A 20,721-nucleotide genomic window follows, 5' to 3' on the forward strand; every position below is an offset into this window, starting at 1 on the left:
GCATGTGTAATGCTTGGGTGTTCTGTCCTTAGACCTTTCTTTAAAAGAAAAGAAAGGTGAAGAAGAAAAAAAATCCACTGACCAAGGCCGGGCCCCTTGACAGCCGCGGGCCCGGGTACACCAGACCCCCCTGTCCCCCCCCTCTCGTCAGGCCTGTAGCTTGATCTACAAACGTTTATGTACATCTGTGGCCAGCTCTTTCACGCTGTTAGCGGCACGTGCGCGCGCGAGTTCTGTGAGTAGCAACGAGAGCCTGCCGAGCTCTTCTTCCATAGCGCCGTCAGAACTACGTCGGAACACCTCCCGTTCAGCAAGTCGAAGACCCTAACCCTACCCCCCCCCCCCCTTGGGGACCTCAGCACTTTTTTGTTAACTGTAAATTTTATGTTGCTGCAGACAAGGAGGGAAACAGTCAGACAGAGAAGGCAGGTTGACACACGGACAAACATACCAACAGAAGCGAATACCCATGAGTGCTCACACCGACATCCAGAGTTGGAAAGAAGATATGACTTTGAATCACGTTCTTTTCGGACATCGATCAGGAACCTCTACTTGCAACAGCTAAGTGGCGTTGTAAGCTAGTCGTCTGGTTGTGGATTAATAAAATTGTATTGTTGTTGGTTTGCCCATGTGACCCTGTCGAAGACTGTCCTTTAATGTATCATGGAGGGTATAGCTGCCGCCGCGGTGGCCAGAGGAAGAACGTGAGCTGTTCAGGACCTGCTAACCAGGAGAGGTGTGTAGATGGCCTTGTCAGCTGTGTCCCCCCCAATCTTTCCCCCACCCCGTCAACTGTGTTAAAGTCAAGGGACGAATGAATGACGTCTAAATCTTTTTGTGGTTGAAATTATTTCAGGTGAAAGGAATATAACTTATTCATTTCATGTAAATTATGTGAGATATATATTGCTAAGCATTCTTCTTGTTCCTAATGACCCCCAGTGGAGCATAGGGCCGCAATTACACCACGCCATCGGACCCGGTTCAGCTGGACGCCCCTCTCCATTTGGGATTGCTAAGTATATTATTTGTATATTTTCTCCTGCATATCTTTTACTTGCACTTTTATTTCATGCTTTAAAATAATAATTGTGTTTAACTTTATTTTCCATTTCTGCTCACGATTATCGGCTTTGTGACAAATGGCATAAACTATAACAGGTAAGAATAATGTTTACAGCAGAGATGATGTCGATGATGATCCATAAGGAACGATCACTCTCTGTACTGCCAGACATCAGTGACGTCCCCTTGTGAAAGTCATGGCGGCGGTAGCTTAGGCTTCGCTCTCTAACAATAACAAATCGTTCACAAACGAATAATTTATTCTGTCCTCATCTACGTCATCCCTAGAAAGATGGGACAGACAGCGTCGTCAATTGCCAAGTCGACAGTAAAACCTTTTTCAAAGATTTTTGGCAGGTCCAGCAGCGAGAACGATGTAGATAAGAATTGTCAGGGTATTGTTCCTCGTGCGTCGTTGTATGTGTATAAGAGAAGAGGGTGAGTTAAAATAACAGTTTTTTAATATTTTTTCACTACAAAATCACCACTCATATTTTAATTGCTTAATATATAAGGAAATAAAATATTTTTGAAGTAATGAGTTGATGTACACATTCTGACAGACTATAATTATTGACTCAGTGCTGTTGAAACTTGAAGTGAGAAAATTGAACCAAAGCTAAGTTTGTCCAAAAGATAGCGAATTAGTATTTGAACAGGTATCATAAACTGTTCACTTAAGAGCCTAAGTAGAAAAACAAAAGATATTTCGAACTGTTGTTAAACAGTAGTCTGTTGTTCTTCTTGACCTTATGATCCAGATCAATGTATTATGATGAAGATGGTGATCTTGCTCACGAGTTCTACCGTCAGGTTGTACGCAATGACAAAGTAACAATGGAGAGATGTTTAGACAACTTGATTCCACAGGTCAGTTATATTCATAGAATTATGAATCCTATCTATTTATTTAGTGCATGTTGATTTGAGTATAATTATATTTGTAAGTGTTGATTTCAATATTTTAGAAACATTTTGCCCAAAATATGAGATGAATGTATGTCTTTGGAGGATGGATCATTGATGGAAGTTTGATTTTTAATATTGTTGGTATAATTCCCTGTTATCTTTAGCTGGTACTGTTTTCATTATGTATCATCATTCACTAGCAAAACTTCCAGTTTACCAACTGCATTAGATGAAACAGGCTGAGAAGTGCTGTCATCTAGCTGCTGCTAGCATTTTTGTCAATAAACTATTTACTTTGACCTATCTATTATATATAGATTTATTATCAATATCACTAGGAATATTGGTTGGAAATATCTTGACTGTGCTAATATATATATAGGATTCGCAGGGTCTTTACCTGTCCTTACAAGTCCTTATGTAGAGAATTTTCACCGTAAAGCCTTATTAGTCCTTATATTTCCATGCAGTCCTTACAATTCCTCACACACCTCCTTGCAATTTTTTCTGGGACCCTTACAAGTCCTTATATCGATAAAATATTACCACAAATTTATTTTGCATGCCTCTTATAAATCCACAGATTTATTTTCGGAGTTGACTTTGGCGCAAAATACAGACGAATCTTCTCGTCAGAGCTATTTTAATCACATGACTGCCAAGTCTCATTCACGACAAGAACTTACGTTTCGCAAGAGTTTAGTCTTGCCGGATGACCACATTTCTTTGTCTTCTTGGCGATTAAAAAAATGCTTTTTAGTATTCTTTTCAGGAGAACTGGCTAAAGGAAGAAAAATATAAAGATTGGTTGATAAAAGACTCCAAAGATAAACATTGTGCATGATGTGCTGCCTGCGTTAAAGAGCCAAAGAGATCTCATAGTGCAAGTGCATGCATGTGCACACACATACATTCACAGTCCATTAGGCATGTCTGAAATTAATTGTTCCACTTGGTCATCCGCTAAACAATGTGAATCTTGTATAGGTCAAACTGTCGACCAGTTGAGAACTGTTTTGTTTTTAACTTTAAATAAAAAAGAGAGCTAAGTGTTTTTTATAGCAAAAAATAAATCTTAAAAAGAAATTGCTTTACTCATTTTTTTTGCACAAATATGGCTTACACTTTTTGGCTCCACCTTAGATACGTAGTATAATATGTTTGTGCAACAGACTACTATATTTTTGACACATATACTAACATGAAATATAAAGTATAATTTTTAAAACACAACTAACTCCAGTAGACCAGTAGAAGTTTGTAAAGGTTAAAAATGTTCTGTTAAGCTCTCCTGTATAAAAATGGCAAGGGCCAGTTATTCAAAGATGTGTTAAACTTCTGAGGCTGGTACCTGTTACATGCAATATCATACTTGGTTTACGTCATCACGAGTAATGTGTAAAATTTGTTCTTGACCTATGGTTTACATCTACTGCCTGCAGAAACAGACCATTAGAAGGTGACATGGTCTTTGTAAACCTTTGAGTAAAAGACAGTCAGAATTAGACATACTGTTTGACATACCGTTTTGATTTACAAACAAGTTATGCTTTTTAAATATTTTTGAAAATTATGTAAATTGTATAAATTTCATGGTTGTTAGCTCAATATCATTCTGTGGTGGAATGAGTTAAACATTATGTCAGTGCACTAGTCATACTGTTAATTGCCTTTCTGTTGCAGGAAGATTGTGGATAACAAAAAATTGCCAAATTGTGAAGCAATATTGTATATCTTGATCTACTTTTATATGACATTTTAAGAACATTTCTCAGAACATTTTATTCAAGTCTTTTTTAGGTGTTTGGCAAAATACTTGCACGTTTCAAATTACAATGACAGATGCTAGCTAGCGTTAACATTAAGTCCAGTGGCTCAAGTTGTATTACTCTTTTGCTGTTTAAGGGTAGGATGACACACCATGTCCAGTGGCTCAAGGTTTTGTTTTACTGTTTTTCTGTTTAAGGGGGATGTGGACCTAGTCATACCCAGGCTGCATGTTGACCTACCAGTTTTCTTGTATGAGATGCCAAACTGTGTCCATGATTCTGCCAGCAGGAGGTGATAAGGACTGTTCACCAACTGTGCAAAAGGTTGTAAATTGCATCTGTATTAATCTTTGTGACTCCCTGTGTAAATATACATTTTGAATCTTATGATTTATGACAAGTTCAACTTACTGTGGATATTCCAACTGTTCAGTTTAAATTAAAAAAGCTTCTGCACATGCAATTGATCTGCTGACCCATTACTGATTTGTAGAATTAGAAAGCTTTTGTTAAAACTACCCTACATGTTGCTAACCATGTCCTCGGCAGTGAATAGTGTGATAACTGATGAAACTGTTGTAGCTGTTTTAATAGACAACTTGCTAGGTCTTCTTTCTTTTATTGCCTGTATTTGATATTGTCATCAGAATTGCATCATATGACACAAGTCTGTTTTTGTATATTCTGAAGGATTATGATTATCAATTATATGTCTTGGTTGACTTGCATTAATATCTGTGTCATACTAATTGATCATGAATAGTGTGAATAGCATGAAAGATCAGCTACAAATGTTATTTTGTCTTAATTCTGAAAATTATTGTGATTTGATAGTTTTTGTGGCAACTCAGATGAGGACACTTAAAATGCTGCAGGTGTGGGCAAGCTCTGCAGCTCACAATTTAATGGCTTTCTTTGAGTTTCTTTTATGTAATAATATTTAGCAATTTTATACTGATACCATACCTATTCCTTAGTCAGTCTTTCAGAATATGTGAACATTGAATGTTTTGCTATCATGTACGCCTATGATATTTAGCGAATCCCATTTTCGTTCTTTGCTGATAACTTTAACTTTTGGAGTCCCATATCAAGTCAGATGGAAGGGACTTGTGAAAATGTGATCTACTTTAAACTCATCATGTATGCACTGTGTAAGACTTAAGTTGTCAGTTTGATACCAGATCATCTGTTTGTTACATAATAATTATGAATGGCTGATTGAAAATAAATTCACAATGAATGTACATGTTAGTGTTAATTTTTTATTATTACTTGTAATAACATGTTGCCTGCATCAAGTCATTATTGCATCATTCAGTAGACAGTCAAATTTCATTTTTGTTTTCTCTCTCTCTTTATTGTACAGTGTTATTTTCAAAATCAAAATTTTACTACAGGACACTGTAGCTGTAATCACTGTTTTAATGCCACTATAAAGTCCTAGAAATTTGCCACTTTTTTCTTTTTTACTTATTTTTAAACATCTGGTTGATATATATATATACACATTTAAATGAAAGAACAACTTTAAATTGCATCTAAGTAACATAAAAAAAGAACTGCATTATCTTTCACTCTTGAAGAACATGTAAAGTATTGTAACTGGGACAGAATAGATGCAGACTCTTGCTGCTTGTGCATATAATATTATGCATATCTTGTAGAACAGAGGAGATTTTTTTCTAGATTTGTATGAATAAGTTACTAGGAGAGTGTGTGTATGTGAACAGATCAGCATGAATGTAAATTCTCCCATTCTCACTGTGACAGTTGTAACAAAAACTAATTGAAAGTATTAGAACGCAAACTTGTGAGAAGTGAAAAAAGAAAGTAAAAAATGAAATGCTTCATGCAAAAACAAATGTCTTATTGTGCACATTGATGTATTGTGTGTGTAGCTTATAAGGCTAGAGTCTTGTGGTAGGCTAGCTGTTTCAGCGATGAACACATTCAGCATGGACACAGTATTAAAAAAGGCTGAGAGAGTCCAGCCCTCTCTGTCACTTCCCTTTACCTTCTCGGGTACCCCATTACTGCTTGGTCAACAGAAGAAACATACCAGTCAAAAGCCCACATAAGTCTGCAAGCTGCTGTAAAATCAAATGCACCGACCATGTGGATATGGTACTTTTTGAACTAGGCTTTTTTTGTTTTAGGAAGGAGTAACCTTATAGTCTTTGAACCTCTTGCAATTAGTCCAGCAATTTTGGAATGTAAAGGAAATTATTTGTAGACCAAAATAAAGCTTTTTAGAATGCCAACAGGTTCATGTATCAGCATCCACACACTACATGCTGATTAACTTCCTCCCCTTCACACATCCTTTGCCAATTCTGTCTTCTGCATGCTTTTTTGAGTTTTTATTTTTTTGATTATAATTATTATTATTAATTGTACACACATGTAGCTGTCATTATATCAGGGTGTTTGTATAATGAGATCAGTTTTGTGAATTGTTAATTGGTTAATATATCTTGATATAATATATCTGATTGGCCTGATATCTGTGCTCTCCAGAAATCAGCTTCATTTTGGATAGTCTTCAAATTTTTACATGATAAATGATAAAAAAATTACAACATATAATCCATGATATAAAAGACTTAGTTACACTTTTTAAAGTGTGTTATGAAGTGCAGAATTTATTTTTGAGCTGTAAACACATAATTCACAAAGACCAACATTCCAAAGATTTTTTTAGCTTGTTATTCTCTCATAGTTGACATAGATTTATTATTTGTCTTGCATTTATTCTTATACCCATAACATTATCTGAGCTGTTGAATATCACAATTTTAAGATCAAATGACATCAACAGAGAGCCTGGCAGGAGAGTGGCAAAGGATGTGTCAAATGGCTGGACCTCAGACACAGGTTAATTTTTATATTCACAGTCCTCAGCTGAGTAATCTGCACTCAGTCTTTAGTGTACGGTTTATAGCTACAGAGTATGTATATATATAAGTTGTTCAACTGCAATACTCAGGGCAAATTGAACTAACAGCAGATGAATGACAGTGAGCCAGGCATAGCAGTAGTTTTCTAGCACAGCTAAATTGCACATGAACTGACAGTCAACCAGAAGCACAGCAGAATTGTATTGATGGAGGATGGAGCTCGATGGCAGATATGGTGCAATATGTAACAATGAATGACTATGTTAATAGCTGTACAGTTACAATATCACAAGATGTATTATCAACAGCATATTTGTACATGCTTGCATGTGACTTAATTATTTATTTGCAGTGTCATTTACCCTTTAATTTGTTTTCTGAACACATTTCCCCATAGATTCTTCCATTTGCTTTTTTTCTTTTAATAGAGTCATAAAGGACAAGGCGTAGGTAGCTCTTTTGCACATAAAACAAAATGCAAGTCTTTTTATATATTTCGTACTTGAAATTGGAGGTTTTAAAGGAGGGAGAAATTGCAGTTTGTTTACCTCAATGACATCTGTGAATATTGAGGGGTTGTTCACTTGACCTTGCTGTTATACAGTTTAGCAAGTTTAATAATATTATATTGGTCTATATTTAAAAGAGACCCTAAAAAAGGTTCACACTGAAATAAAGGTGGGTGACAATTGTTTACCTACACGCATAAGCATACACATTCATGGTGCATGGGTTAGTCTTAGAGATTGAAAGGTGGAGAGATGTGCATATCGATCTGGATTTTGTGGAATTTTTGTTTTTAAAACTGGAGCATCGCAAGTTTGAGAATGTGGTTACGTGTACAAGCAAGTTTCTATTCTGACTTGCTGGAGTGACATACATATTGGTGTTAGTTCCATGACAGAAAGAAATGCTGTGGATGTAATTTATTCATCAAAATATAAACATCTTAGCAAAGATGTGATATGCTAAGACAGTCAGGTTGAAAATTAGATAAAATGGTGAATATCAGCTGTGTGATTTCTTGGAAGAGTTCAGTGATAAGAGTGCTGTTGAATTGATTAGTTGTACTTGTCATTTTATCAGAAAACATTACTTCTTCATGGTACAGGAGAATCATGAAAATCAGTTTCAACACAAACACTATGTATCACCAGTAAGATTTTCAGGTGTGATGAAATCAAATTAGCTACACCCATAAAAAAATAGTTTGACAAAACAATGCTTTAAAAAGAACCAAGTTAGTGATAACATTTCATTAAAAAGTTTTTTTTTAATACTTGCTAACAGAAAAGCTTAATTCTAGCCATACATGCGGTCAGCATTGGACAATTTTTAAAAAGCTTTAAGAAAAGTTACCAAAGTGGGTAAAATAATAATCTCCCTAGCATTGACTTCTTATTATCATTACATTTTAAGCAGATTTTTTTTTTTCTGCAGAAATATTGCGTGCAGCACAGGCAAGTCTTATCATTTATGAGGCTGATGTAATTTGCACATTAAAATATGATTTGGAACAAAATATTTTAGTGAAAACAAATGTATATTGCTAATTTATCACTCATCCTTATAAGATGTGTTATTCTACCAAGTTTCTAGAAGTTATGAGACACCAAGCTCAGGACATGCAGAAATGTGCATGTAAGTACTTATCTCCTGGGAAGCATTAATTACATGCAATGACAAACAGAGATAGATGTGTTTGCTCTCTGCTACAGTCCAACACAGGTCACTTTTCCTTCCTCAGACTTCTTGACCTTTTGTCTTTGCTCAGTGGAACATTCCTCTACAGGGCACAGATGAGATTTGCACAGAAAAGCATTGCAATATGTTGAGTTGAATGAGTGCTTCTCGCCCTTTCCCAAACATAAAAACATGAACTCATATTGGGTGGGGGAGGATGGTTGGTTTGGCGAGAATGTGTTTCCCCCGAGAGGTTATTTTGTACTATGAGGGTAGAAGTATCATTGTGGATAACAAAACGGAGAGGAAATCCGCGACGGCCAATCCTGCAAATAAGCATCACCAACAGAGACTGTCCTAATATGAACCCATTACCTTTGAGGTGTGGGACCATAATTTTGTATGGAAAAGGTGGTGTGGACACCCGTGCAAACCAGCCCAAGATTTTTGTTTTTATCAAAGTGTTCAGTTACTTTCTGTAAAACAAGGGCTCCACTAGAAGGTAGAATTATATCGATACTATTAATGCATAGTAACCACTAGATTAAGTATGAAATTTGATTTAGTTGAGTGATACTTTGAAATGTTGAAGTAAAAAAGAAATATGTTTTCACTAGCGTGTCGTGTTGTATACAGAATCGTGTGAGCATGGGAGATGTCTAATACAGCTGATCGTACGTAGTTCAAGAGAAATGGACTTTGCAGACGGAATTAACAAGATTCTCGAAAGAGAACGCAAATTACTCCAAGGTTCCCGACAGACTGGTAAAGAGTGAGTGATATGGACGGAGGGAGATATTTAAACATGTTTGGAGGCTATCGGGATGGTTCAAGTTTGTTTTTTTTTCTTTGTTGAGCTGTACTTTGTCAACATTGAATGTTTGACAAAATCAAGTTTCAAGTGCTGGCGAACAATCTATGGAGGCTGGCAAGCTGGTCCATAGAGGTTGAGTATCGTCGGCACGCATGTGGTACTGCCATTCCAAATGGCGAACCACAGGATCGAGTGGCTGGATATAGGCAGTAAACAGGACAGGCCCAAGGACTGAACCCTGATGCACTCCATACTGCACAGCAGCAGGTTTGATACGAGCAGTGGACACTAACAGACCGGGTGTGAACAGATAGGAGAGGAACCAAGCAAGGACTGTGATGAGAGGCCAGAGATGGTATGAATCTTCTGGAGGAGAATGTGATGGTCCAAAGTGTTAAAAGCAGTCGATAGATCAATCATAGGACTGATATGTGACCATGATCACAAGCAGATAATAAGTCGTTTGGAGCCCGCACCACAGCAGCTCCGTCGAGTGGTGTTGACAAAAAGCCGACTGGAATGGTCCCAGGCAACGTGAAGTGTTGTAGCAGGAGGTGAAGGAGGACTTTCTCCGCAATCTTAGAAAATGGAGGTTGGAAACTGGGCACCTGCTCTTCAGTTCATTAGGGTCTAGGTTAGGAATCGTTAATAGTGATAGTGATTGTGGCATGTTTGAAGAAAAGAGGAAAGGAGTCTGTTAACAAGGAGTGATTAATGCTGTTTGTAATGACAGGAATCAAGAGGTCAAGGCACTCAAACAGAATCCAGTTCATAGGATTTCGTCGGCGAGTTAGTGCATGGTGCTCAGTTACTGGCGCGAAATCTGTGATGGGTTTACCAGCAAAGTCGGAGAAACTGGGACTGATTGATGTGGTCAAAGTTCGCCCTGACGGTGTTGACTTTTTCTATAAAAATATATAGAACGTATCTGGCAACTCCACGGAAGAAACGGCACTTGGCAAACATGACAAAGCCATGTTTTTGAAGAATGGTCCACTTTCTGGTGGGTAACTGGCCTTCGCTCTTGTGATCAGGTGATTTGTTTACTCCTTTTGTTTAAGAAAAGACCATAGGAGGTCAGCCCGGCGTCTTTCCTTCCTGGGATTTCTCACTTCAGAAGTGAGCCAGGGTGCTGAGGGGCGATACTTGATGCAACGAGGGGGGGAGAGAAGAGTGTCAGGACAGGACGGAGCCCCCCATTGTAGGCAGTGACTAGATCTTCTCTGTTTGCACTCTCAAACTTTATGGCCGAGATGTCAGCACTTAAACCAATACACCTAAGTCAAACATAATACAGGCATGTATACATCTAATACAGAAACACACACTACCCGCACCACAACCTCAAACGAGTGGTAAAGTGCATGTGCAAATTTAGCTAGAGATGTCAATGGCCCATCATATAAAAGTGCACAGAAGGAAATGCAAAGAGCTCTTTGTGTTCCGTACCTGTACAACTTTCCACATCAGTCACATCAAATCCCAATAACTAGTTGACTGAAGGTATATCACCTTTATCCTACTGTCCTTGGAGCTTTAGGGTTAAACCAGTTATCGACAAAGGTCCATTTACAAGTCATATATTCATTTCCTTTTAATCACGGGTTCAGATTGGTTTTTTTTAATTATTTATTTTTTATTTATTTATTTATTTTTTGCTCAAACGACAGATAGGGCAAATAAAATCTTAGACAAAATAGACTTGTCGGTATACTGTGAAGTAGTATATAGCGTAGTATAATTTACCTCTGACTTTGGGGAAGTGATAAGAGCATTGCTATCTGCGGGGAAGCTATAGCTTCAATCATCTTACTTTTTTCTGGAGCTGATTTTATTTCTATTCAAGCTCGTTAGCTTGATTGGTCGGTCGACTCGTGTACTTTATGATAAGACTCCAAATAATTATAGCTCCTCGTGGACTCTATGGTTTGTCTTTGCCGTAGACAATCATGGGTGTGGATGTTAAAGGACAGCTGCTCACCGTTTGGGGGAACTGAAAGGTTATAAGTGTGGATCATGTGCAATGACCGTATTCCCAAGGCTATAATTCATGTTCGTAAAACAGAAACTGCGTATTTCACAACTAGATTTTGAATGACCATAATTCTCGTGTTTGCGTTCGTTGTGTTCTTTTTACACCAACTTGCAGTATCGAACACATCGTACTGTTTGCCATCGCTTGAAGCTTTCAAAGACTGTTTGTGTTATGTATCTTTGTTTGCGAGTGAAAGGCTCGTGAGCGCTGTTCCCTGGCACAGATCGATACAGGTTAACTCCCTTATGCCAGTACTAATTAATAGGTACATCACTCACTGCTTCCCACCACGCCTTCCGCTTAAAACCTTGACATGACAATGCAAACTATGGTCCTGCTGACAACAGATAGCATTACTGCCGCTCCGTCCAATAAACTTGCTATAAAAAGGTCACGTGAGAGCTTGGCGTACGCAGAAGTACACTACCACCCAGCTTTACTTTCTAAAAATTGTATGAGGTCATTGCTGAAAATTGCTGCTCTAATGAAGCTGGCTAAACAGTGTGGAAGAAGCGCAAAATGGAGGTTTGTCATTAGACCTTTCGAGAACATGCTGTTTACAAATAAAGGAAGTGTACGGGAACTCTGCAAAATATTGTCCAAAGATTCGTTTCAAGACAGTCGTTGTTTGCGTCATTGTTGTCTAAGGATGAACGGTCAGCAGCTCAAGTCCAGAGTGCTTAGTGACGTCAGATCGTCTATTCACATCGACCCTTCATCCTATATTAGGAAGATATAACACAAAGAAATGAAAACTGTTCATCACGAGTCGTAATAAGCCTTGTTAGGCAGTGAAGTCATTCTTGGTTGGCTAAAACCTTTTTAAAACATCTTCGTAGCCTGTTCTGGAGTTTGTCCTGCTTGGCTAGCGGTCCTTGCCACACTAACCGTCAGACAGGACAAGTCTTCTGCAAGGCATGGAGCTGTAGAGTTTCCCCTCAACATACTCCCCCGGCTCATACAACGGCGTGACATTTTACAGTTTTGTCTCCACCCAGATGGTCAGGACAGTTCATTTTGTCTTTTTACTTTTTCGATGGACGCATCAGTATATTAGATCAGGGGCACTATCAAGGATAAAGCGAAGCAAACATAGTTTTATGAATATCGACAAAGTATAAAAGTCAAGAAGCTATCCAATAAAGCTTGAAGCTTTTTATCAATCCCTTTCTTCTTAGTGTTAGTGTGCGATGTAGGAAATGCTTTTATGTTTGCCAAAGCTGTTCATAAGCCATAAAGATATTGTCGCGTGTCAGCGATTGTGCTGTCATCCTTGTATGCCTCCAACACTGAGCTGGCCCATCGTTAGGTGTTTTCTTCACGCTTTTGTCCCCTCTTTGTCTTACGTCTTGCGCGCGCGCACAGCTTCCTTGATGCGTCATTTTACTTTCTCCTTTTTTGACGTCATGGGTGAGTCGTCATCAAGTAACAGACGGTGCTGGACCGTGGCCATGACAGTCAGAGTTTTTCGTTTTGTATCGACCGATCTGCCACAAGCCGTTTTGGGCTTATTTTTTGTTCTTCTTCACTCTTCCACCTGTTGTTGTTTTTCGCTCTTCCTTCGTGTCACCGTGTCTTCACATCCTTTGTTCACGTTGCTGTCCGTCATCGTGTCGAGCGTCCACTCTGCACCATCATCATCATCTCGTCGGCGAGTGAACTCGCGACCCTGCTGCATTAGTGTGCGGAAAGGCTTTCGACTGAACACCTAGAGCAGGAACCTTCGAGCAGGAGCTCACGTGGCCAGTGGCCGGCCCACATCATCGCATCTGGACGAGAAGACAGAGGGGTGGGGTACGTCTTTAGAGCGGCAAGCAAGGCCAGAGGGCGGGCTGCCGTCTGTGGACATCTTCAACGGACTTCTAAACTGTCACCCTGCAGTGCGTGCGGGTGATGTATTGTATATACGGTGACTGAGATTAGCCTGTGCACAGGGCAGCTGTTTGTCTTATTTTAATTTATCTATTTTTTGTTTGTTGGATTGTTCGCGCTGATCTATATTTGTTCATGTGAGAGTGTGGAGTGTTTGATTTTTGATTCCTATCAGTATTATTTTTGTGGCTATTAAATTAGTTTTGTTTGTTACGTGAATTTTGTCTTTGTCATTTCTGTGTATGGTCTGCGCTCAGTTGAAGTTCGACTGGCTTCGTCGCGACCACGCGACAGATATGATCAAAGGTTCGTCCATTTTTTTTTTTTTTTGTCCATTTAAGAATGGCCTTTAGAAACGAAGACCCACTTTGAGCTGAATGGAATAGACATATCCCATTCTGCTGAATGTGATATACACTGAAGATCACAAGAGCCAAAAAAAAGAAAAAGAAAGAAATATTGGTCTTACGGCGTTTATAAAGAGAAACGTGACTTTGTTTCCTATTGAATGTTATTCAAAGATTAATTAAAAGTGTCATATATTACATCACTTAAACTCTACGTCTGAATTTTGGATGGCAGAATTTTGTGTACAATATACTACTATTTACCATGTTACTCCATGTCTAACATCCGGGTTATCCCAGTGATAGTTTATGGTCATGCCATCCAGGTACTTCACTTGGCCGCCGAGTACTACAAATTAGCTTGATCCTTCTTCCACCAGCAATCTTTGCCAGTCTCAAAGTTTGTAAGAAAATTGGACAGTTTCCGACAATCTTCTTTACGCATACGCAAGCCCAGTAGGAAACAAAAATGAGAAGAAAATGGGTTGGTTTAGTTAAAAGTCTCAAAAGAGCAGAAAAAGGAGACAAATGGAGAAAAGATGAAAGAATATAAAAGAACAAAATACTGCAACAAAATACTGCATCATTAACAACTCAAAGATGGCATGGTAACTTCATCCACAAGCTCGACAAAAGGTCTCCAACATTTCTTAGACATGCGGCTGGGTCCATGGCTCAACTTCATTAGCTATCACGGAAGCTTGAAAAGAGGTATCTCATTTGTAATTACGAATTTTTGTTTTAAAAATCAGCAGCGCTGCATAAGGTTTTCCCGTAAACTTCACTTTCTTTTCCCCTTCCACTCTCTTTCTCTCCTTCCCTCTATTCCTCTCATTCTCTCTTTTTCTTTATGTTTCCTCCTGGACCTATCTTTAGTTTCCTAATGGACAATCATTCACAATAAAACAGAGCAGCAAAAGAGACATCATTGATTTTGTCGTCAGCCATTTCGTAGCTGCTTTTAAAATAAAATACGATAAATGACTGGCTGTCCTGTTCTTCAAGAATACCTGGTCTACGAATCCTAGCCTGTCAACTTGTCAGACGATAATCAAAGAAACACTAGCAAATGGTTGACCGCTATTGTGGTTTCTCCCTCTGATGCAAGTTTTGTTTGTTTGTTTGTTTTTTTGCAATATGTGCCAACTGGTTTAATATTGTCTCACATGCACAGACTCGTAATACACTTTGCGCTGGAAGAAAGGGTTTTAGTGAATGTGCAATTTTCAACCGAAATTCACGAAATACGTAGCTTTCATTATGTTGGTTCGTTCTTGATGTCTACTGTTGGTGATGTGGGGTTCCAGCAAAGACTTTTATGTTACTTTACTTCTTTCATGTTCAGCAGATAGTCAGCTATTGCTGCGCCAATACCTTCATGTGGTCAACAATTGTCATTAATGTACCCTGTCTACTTTGCAGGAAAGCAAGAATTATAATATTACAAAAACGGTCGGAAAAAGTTGAACTTCTAATTGAGACAGATAAAGCAGACATTTTGCCGAGACTGAATTTTTAGCTCGGCTTGTACCTAAATTCATTATTGAAACTGCAATTACCGAGTAAGACTGGAGTCCTTCAAAGAGATACTTCAAAGGTTTTTCGTCCATATCGTGTTACAACATGCGGGACTTGAAGTCTTCTCACTACGAAAGCTTCCGCAAACGGCTCCGAGCACGAACTTGCTTCAGCAGCTGATCGATGAGTGAGGACTGATGAATGTACCTCTGGCGCTCCACACTTCCGCTGGCTAGGCGTACAGGCGCCACACTTTGTACACAACGATCTTCGCAGGTGCAAGGACCAAGGTAAGTATTTTTACAAGATTTGTAGCAAAGATTTCTATTTTCCGTTAAAATTTGGGAGGTTTATGTTGATATCTCTCGTTTTCTTACTCTTTTTGCCATCACTTTGCTCACACAAAACATTTCTCATCCCTACTTTCTTTGATTTGTCTATAAGCCAGAGGGACGTTTGAGAGTATAAAACAATAAGACATAACAGAGGCAACTGCTCACTCATTCATTCAGTCATTAATGTCCACATATATTGGAGAGAGTAAAAACAAAGTTACCTCTATCATTTACGCATTTTCTTTTTTCTTTTTTTCGTTATGGCTATCAACATCGTATTCATCGCTGCAATCGAAGACTCTTGGCGCTGGACGCCGGCTTCATGGGCTTTTCATGTGATGCTCTCTCCTCGGTGTACAGTGAAAGACCTCTTAGCATATGAATTATCCGCATGAATGCATCAAGTCCTCGTTGTTTCCTGTTTCCTGACATTATCCAATAACCGCATTAATTTTGTTGGTCTTCTGTTTAGTTTCCTGACGTCATCCACTAATTACATTGATTTTGCTGGTTCTGCACTCACAAATATATTTGCTTTGTCTCCCATTTTCTGAGCAGACAGCATCAAAGACACTGTTCTCATGTTATAAACTACAGGGCACGATGTCTAGTACCAACAGCACTTGGGCGGAGGAAGACGGGGGCGCTGCGGCTCCACCTCACTTTCTGGAGTGAACTACGCATTTGCCGTTGTGGCCATGACCTGCCTGGGGGTGGCAGGCGCCTCAGGAAACCTTTGGCAACCTCCTCATCATCTCTCGTCGTCGTCTCGAAGGAGATGCACAACGTGGAGTCTGTCTTTCATCGTCAACCCTGCCTTCTGTGACCTCTACATCACTCTAGTGGCCGAACCGCTCAGCATTGTGGGTACGTACAGAATGTCGAAAAAATGGCCACAGCGTCCTTGCTGGTGTTTGTGTTTTCTCTTACCTCCATGTATCTGAGAGTTTCCACTCCTACCCACTCACGCATCAACCCCCCAAGTCACACACCACTCTGTTATCCACCCACATACCCACCCACCCCACCTCGCCCATACATATATAAACCTGCTCTTACCGCACCTTTTATTCCCAGAGTAACTGGCCAAAAAGATGTATTAATGGTAAGAGGAAGCATAAGTAACTAAACCTATTTTATAGGTAGTTCTGAAGACTTCTTTCATGTATCAGACAGGATACAACGACTTATGTTTTGAAGCAAAGTGGCGATCGCTATGTTAGCCACCACATCACATCAAGATGTCTCTATTCTTTCCTAACTCTTAATGTGTCTGAGCAGACATCGTAGGATTTCTTTAGTTAATATGGCTATAATGGTATTTCTAACTATTCTTGGTTAGTTTCTTCCTCCTTTGGTTGAACTATTTGTTGGCCGGTTTCTTCATTTGTTTTTGTTTTTTTTTTTTTTGGTTTTTTTTTTTGTTTTTGTTTTTTTTTTGGTTTTTGTTTGTTTGTTTCCTGATTTTCTCAAGTTTTGTTCTATTTTTTCCTCGGTTTATTTGTTTCTTTAATGTTTATTTTTGTTCTTTGATTTGTTTATTTGTTTTTCGTTTTACACTCTTTCTGTATAGAGCTCTCTAGGGTGTTCCGGTGGCGCAACGGCCAGCACCTGTCACCAATACAGTGGGTATTCGCTGTCTTGGGGTTCAGATCTCTTCTCGGACACACTGTACTTTCTCTGCATGTGGTATCTGTTTACAGATCTGGTTGTTTTGCCGTGATAAAGCCTTAGTTGCTGGCTCGGCGTAAAATACCAATGCCCTCCTTTCTCCACATTCTCTCTCTCTCTCTTTCTTTCTCTCTGTCTATTGTTATTGCTCATTTATTTGCTTTCTGTTCACAGCTAAGTCGGTCGGATACCGGTTTTTCGAAGGTTTCCCAGGCTTGTGCCGCGCCATTGGCTGCCTGTGCACCATCTCGTGCGTGGGATCCCTCATGACGCTGTCGACGATGAGCTGCAATCGCTACATCCTCATCTGCCACAACACCCTGTATCGCCGGGTCTTCACACTCCGCAACTGCCTGCTGATGTGTGCGGGGATACACCTTTTCGGCTTCTTTCTCGTTTCTCTCAACTTTTACGGCGTCGGCAACCACTCCTTTGACCGTAAAAGCTTCGAGTGTGTGTGGGATCGCATGGCCAGCCATGACTACACCATCATCTTTGGAATCGTCCTGGTGTGGGTTCCCACTATCGTCACTGGCGTCGCTTACAGCAGGACCTACCTCTTCGTGCGGCGAGCTCGCATCAAAGTCCACAGCCATCGCAACGCCAAACACGGAACGATAACGGGCAACAGTGGGACAATGTCCTCGTTGTCCCATGAAAACCCAATTTCGTTGAAAAAGAAATCAGCTCATAAGACTGAGACTGAGAACAGCACCAGCAGAGAAGAAGACAGCGATATGCCAGGCGAGGAAGGGACCCCGAGGAAGGACGATAACCAGACCCCTATCAACACGAAGAGGGTGCGCCTGACTGCTCGTAAGAACTTCGGCAATTCGTCGTACCCGACCACGGCCCGTCAACGAGCGCTGCCTGACTTGGCCTCACTCAAGCTAGCAAAGACACTGTTCATCATCTACGTAGTGTTCTCTACCTGCTGGTTCCCCTACTCCGCCGTCATCATCTTCGACAGGTACGACCACTTCTCCCACGAGGTACATGCCTTCGTCATCGTCTTTGCCCACCTCAACGCCTCCATCAACTGGTTGGTGTACTACACCACGCACTCCAAGCTTCGCTGGGCTTTCCGCAAGCTTCTCGGCCTTCGCAATAGAAAGTCCGAAGCTCATGTCAACTCCAACACGGTGTTTACCGTATCTTAAGACAGAAAAAAAATGTTTTGTCAAAAAATTTGTTGCTATCCTTTTGGGCAGGCTCCTAATTCTAAAATGTTCTCTCTGCCTTTACCTAGTGTAGAAACAGATCGAACAGTATTTACCGCGACAGCCAGATAAACAGCTAAATAAATAAAAAGTCTGTTGACCAACATTCCACAAGCCTTAGAGCTAATTTTCTAACTCCGAGCTGATGATTTTCTCAGTCCACCTGAACCAAGGAGTTTGAAAATACTTCCCTCACAAAACGATCGATGAAAAGATGTAGAATTTGATCACTCGCCACAGTTCGTTGCACTTCTCTTTCATTAGTAGTGCGGCGCTCGTCGTAACTGCCTGTAATTAAACTTGTTGTCGTTAGTACACAAGACTGTTTGTTCTTGACACTATCGTGTTCAATGCATGCTGTAACTGCCTATAACCGTGTCTAGGTTAGCATGGGTTATGCTTTTTTTTTTTTTAAAGATCAACGTTCATTATCAGTGTATATGTTTTTCTTTATTTATTTTCCTTATTTTTTTTTTGTAAAGCACTTTGAGCCCCCCTTTGATGGATGCTATGTAAATAAAATTATTATTATTATTATTAAAATCCCTATCGCCACTTACGCGATATTTTCACTCAAAAGTAGCATTAAATTTGTGTACATCGTCAGTGATAAATTAATCTTTTGATTTACAAGTTTGTAAGAAGATTTGACAGCATTCTGACAACATGGGACTTACCAATCCTCACGATTTGGTTTACAAATTGGCGTTCTTGCTAAATTAAGTAGAGAGATTAAGAATTTTTTTTAACTCTTGTGGTTTTTTTAATTTGTTTATTTTTTGTCTTCACTGAGTTGTTTTGGGTAGAAGCATATGGAAAAAAAATTAATATGTTTTCATGCATCGCTATAATATCACGCAATGGTATGTCAAAATGAGAGCTCTAGATATGTTCTTTTTCTAGGGCATCTTCCTTCTGTAGTGAAACATGTGTACCAGTCTTTATCATATGACAAATAAAGTATCTGTTGCCTGGATACGGCCTTGAATTAGTGACTGCACGTGAGCATACCATGCCGGTCGTTATCCCGCTTTTTTCCTTGTGATGAGCTGTTGAACTATCAATTTTCCATGATAGCAAGAACAATCTACAACACCTGCGGGATCGTTTTGTCGATGCCACCGACTTTTATCCCTACATGCTACCAAAACCAGTAGTTAGGCCACTTGACCAGAATGCAAGCTTGCTCTGGAACTCGGACAAGACAACTCCTACAAACGCTGGATTGAGGGTGTAGAAAAACCTTTTTGTCCCACGATCTGTCAACAAGGCCTCACCCAAGCCATCAATACCTGACTCCACTTCTTCACACCTCAGGGCACCGGGTACGACAAGCAGCAGAAGAAGAAAATCTTTAAGAATAACATGAAAGATTAATGGTTGAAATAAACAAATCAACTTCATATACAAGTAAGACGCTTGAACAATAGTTTGCCATGGGATGCTTTCAGCTCTTTAGAATGTTGCCGCAGTGGATCGATGGTCTGTAATAAAGCCGCTCTGAGCATCATTTTGTTTTCATAGAATTTCAATCTCTTTCTGTCTCTCACTCCTCTCCTCTATCTGTAGCTGCATCAGCAACAAGCATCGTGAACTGTGTATTAAAGTATTCAGTAAATATTGTGTCGGTCCTGTGTTTCCTAGAGTTCCGTACCTCCTTGCATTGTAAATGCATCCGGTGTATTTATCCTCACATTAAGTTTATGAACTAGCACAGATGTGTGCATGTCATGCTCCGCCGAGGACGCGACCAGGCCTTTAGATGCACGAACAAACATAGATGCGGCTTTAACATGCAATATCTTGTTCTGGAAAGGGTTTTCTCTCATCTACATTCAGTGTGAACTTTTCGACACATGAATCATGCTGTTCACTATTGCCTCCTTCATGTTGACTTCGCGCAGTCAAGGATATTGTGATATAAACTGGGCGTTGACTACACTTAATTCCTGCTGGATGTAGTCCCTGCGTGCAGGAATAGATAATTGTCCGATACCAACGGTGATCTTTTGATTTTTTTAGCTTCATCTTTTTCTGCATTTATGACCGAGAAGACCTTTTCTTCAGGAGAGACCATGATGGGTAAGCCTTCACGAGAAAAAAGACAATAAATCCCCGAGATATATGGACAGAGGCGAAACATCTGGTACCGATTCTCAGTCAGACCAGTCAGCATTCGGTCTTCACACATTACAAATGTGGCATGAAGCACCAGATGAAATACACGAACAATCACCACTGCTTCCTGCTTTTGATCATGTCTGAGATGCATCTGATGTGCGATGAACGCATGCTTATTAAAGTTGCAAAGAATGCCACGTTCTACGGTTTGTCTAAAAAAAAAAAAAAAACAAGAAAGAAAAAAAAGAGAGAGAGAGAAAAAAAAGAAACTCTAGTCAAAACTCTAGTCTACATTTTTGTAACGAAGATTTCCTCTTCTTCCGGTCGTGTTCCTCCTACACCACGGCATCGGAACCTGTTGACGTGGTTGAGCGTAGGAGTATCAATCTCCTGCCAGCGAAGTGAATCTCTCCTGTGTACCGTGGAGAGCATCATGAATAAACCGACTATAACATCCTC

The 20,721-nt window shown here is 39.7% G+C and overlaps 1 protein-coding gene and 1 long non-coding RNA gene across 2 annotated transcripts; both read left to right on the forward strand.

The window, feature by feature from the left end:
- The first annotated feature begins 1,251 nt into the window (after positions 1–1,251).
- LOC112572341 lies at positions 1,252–8,943 on the forward strand. Its single transcript, XR_003100976.1, has 3 exons — positions 1,252–1,506; positions 1,830–1,938; positions 3,944–8,943. It is a non-coding gene; the product is annotated as an uncharacterized LOC112572341 (long non-coding RNA).
- An 8,130-nt stretch (positions 8,944–17,073) lies between these two features.
- On the forward strand, positions 17,074–18,513 carry LOC112572214 (G-protein coupled receptor moody-like; the record flags this gene model as incomplete). Its single annotated transcript, XM_025251787.1, has 1 exon — positions 17,074–18,513. A coding segment is annotated over one exon (1,008 nt), but the record flags the coding sequence as incomplete, so codon positions are not given.
- Between the last annotated feature and the right edge of the window lie 2,208 nt (positions 18,514–20,721).

The sequence above is a fragment of the Pomacea canaliculata genome, linkage group LG9 (assembly GCF_003073045.1).
Source record: "Pomacea canaliculata isolate SZHN2017 linkage group LG9, ASM307304v1, whole genome shotgun sequence".
NCBI lineage: Eukaryota > Metazoa > Mollusca > Gastropoda > Architaenioglossa > Ampullariidae > Pomacea > Pomacea canaliculata.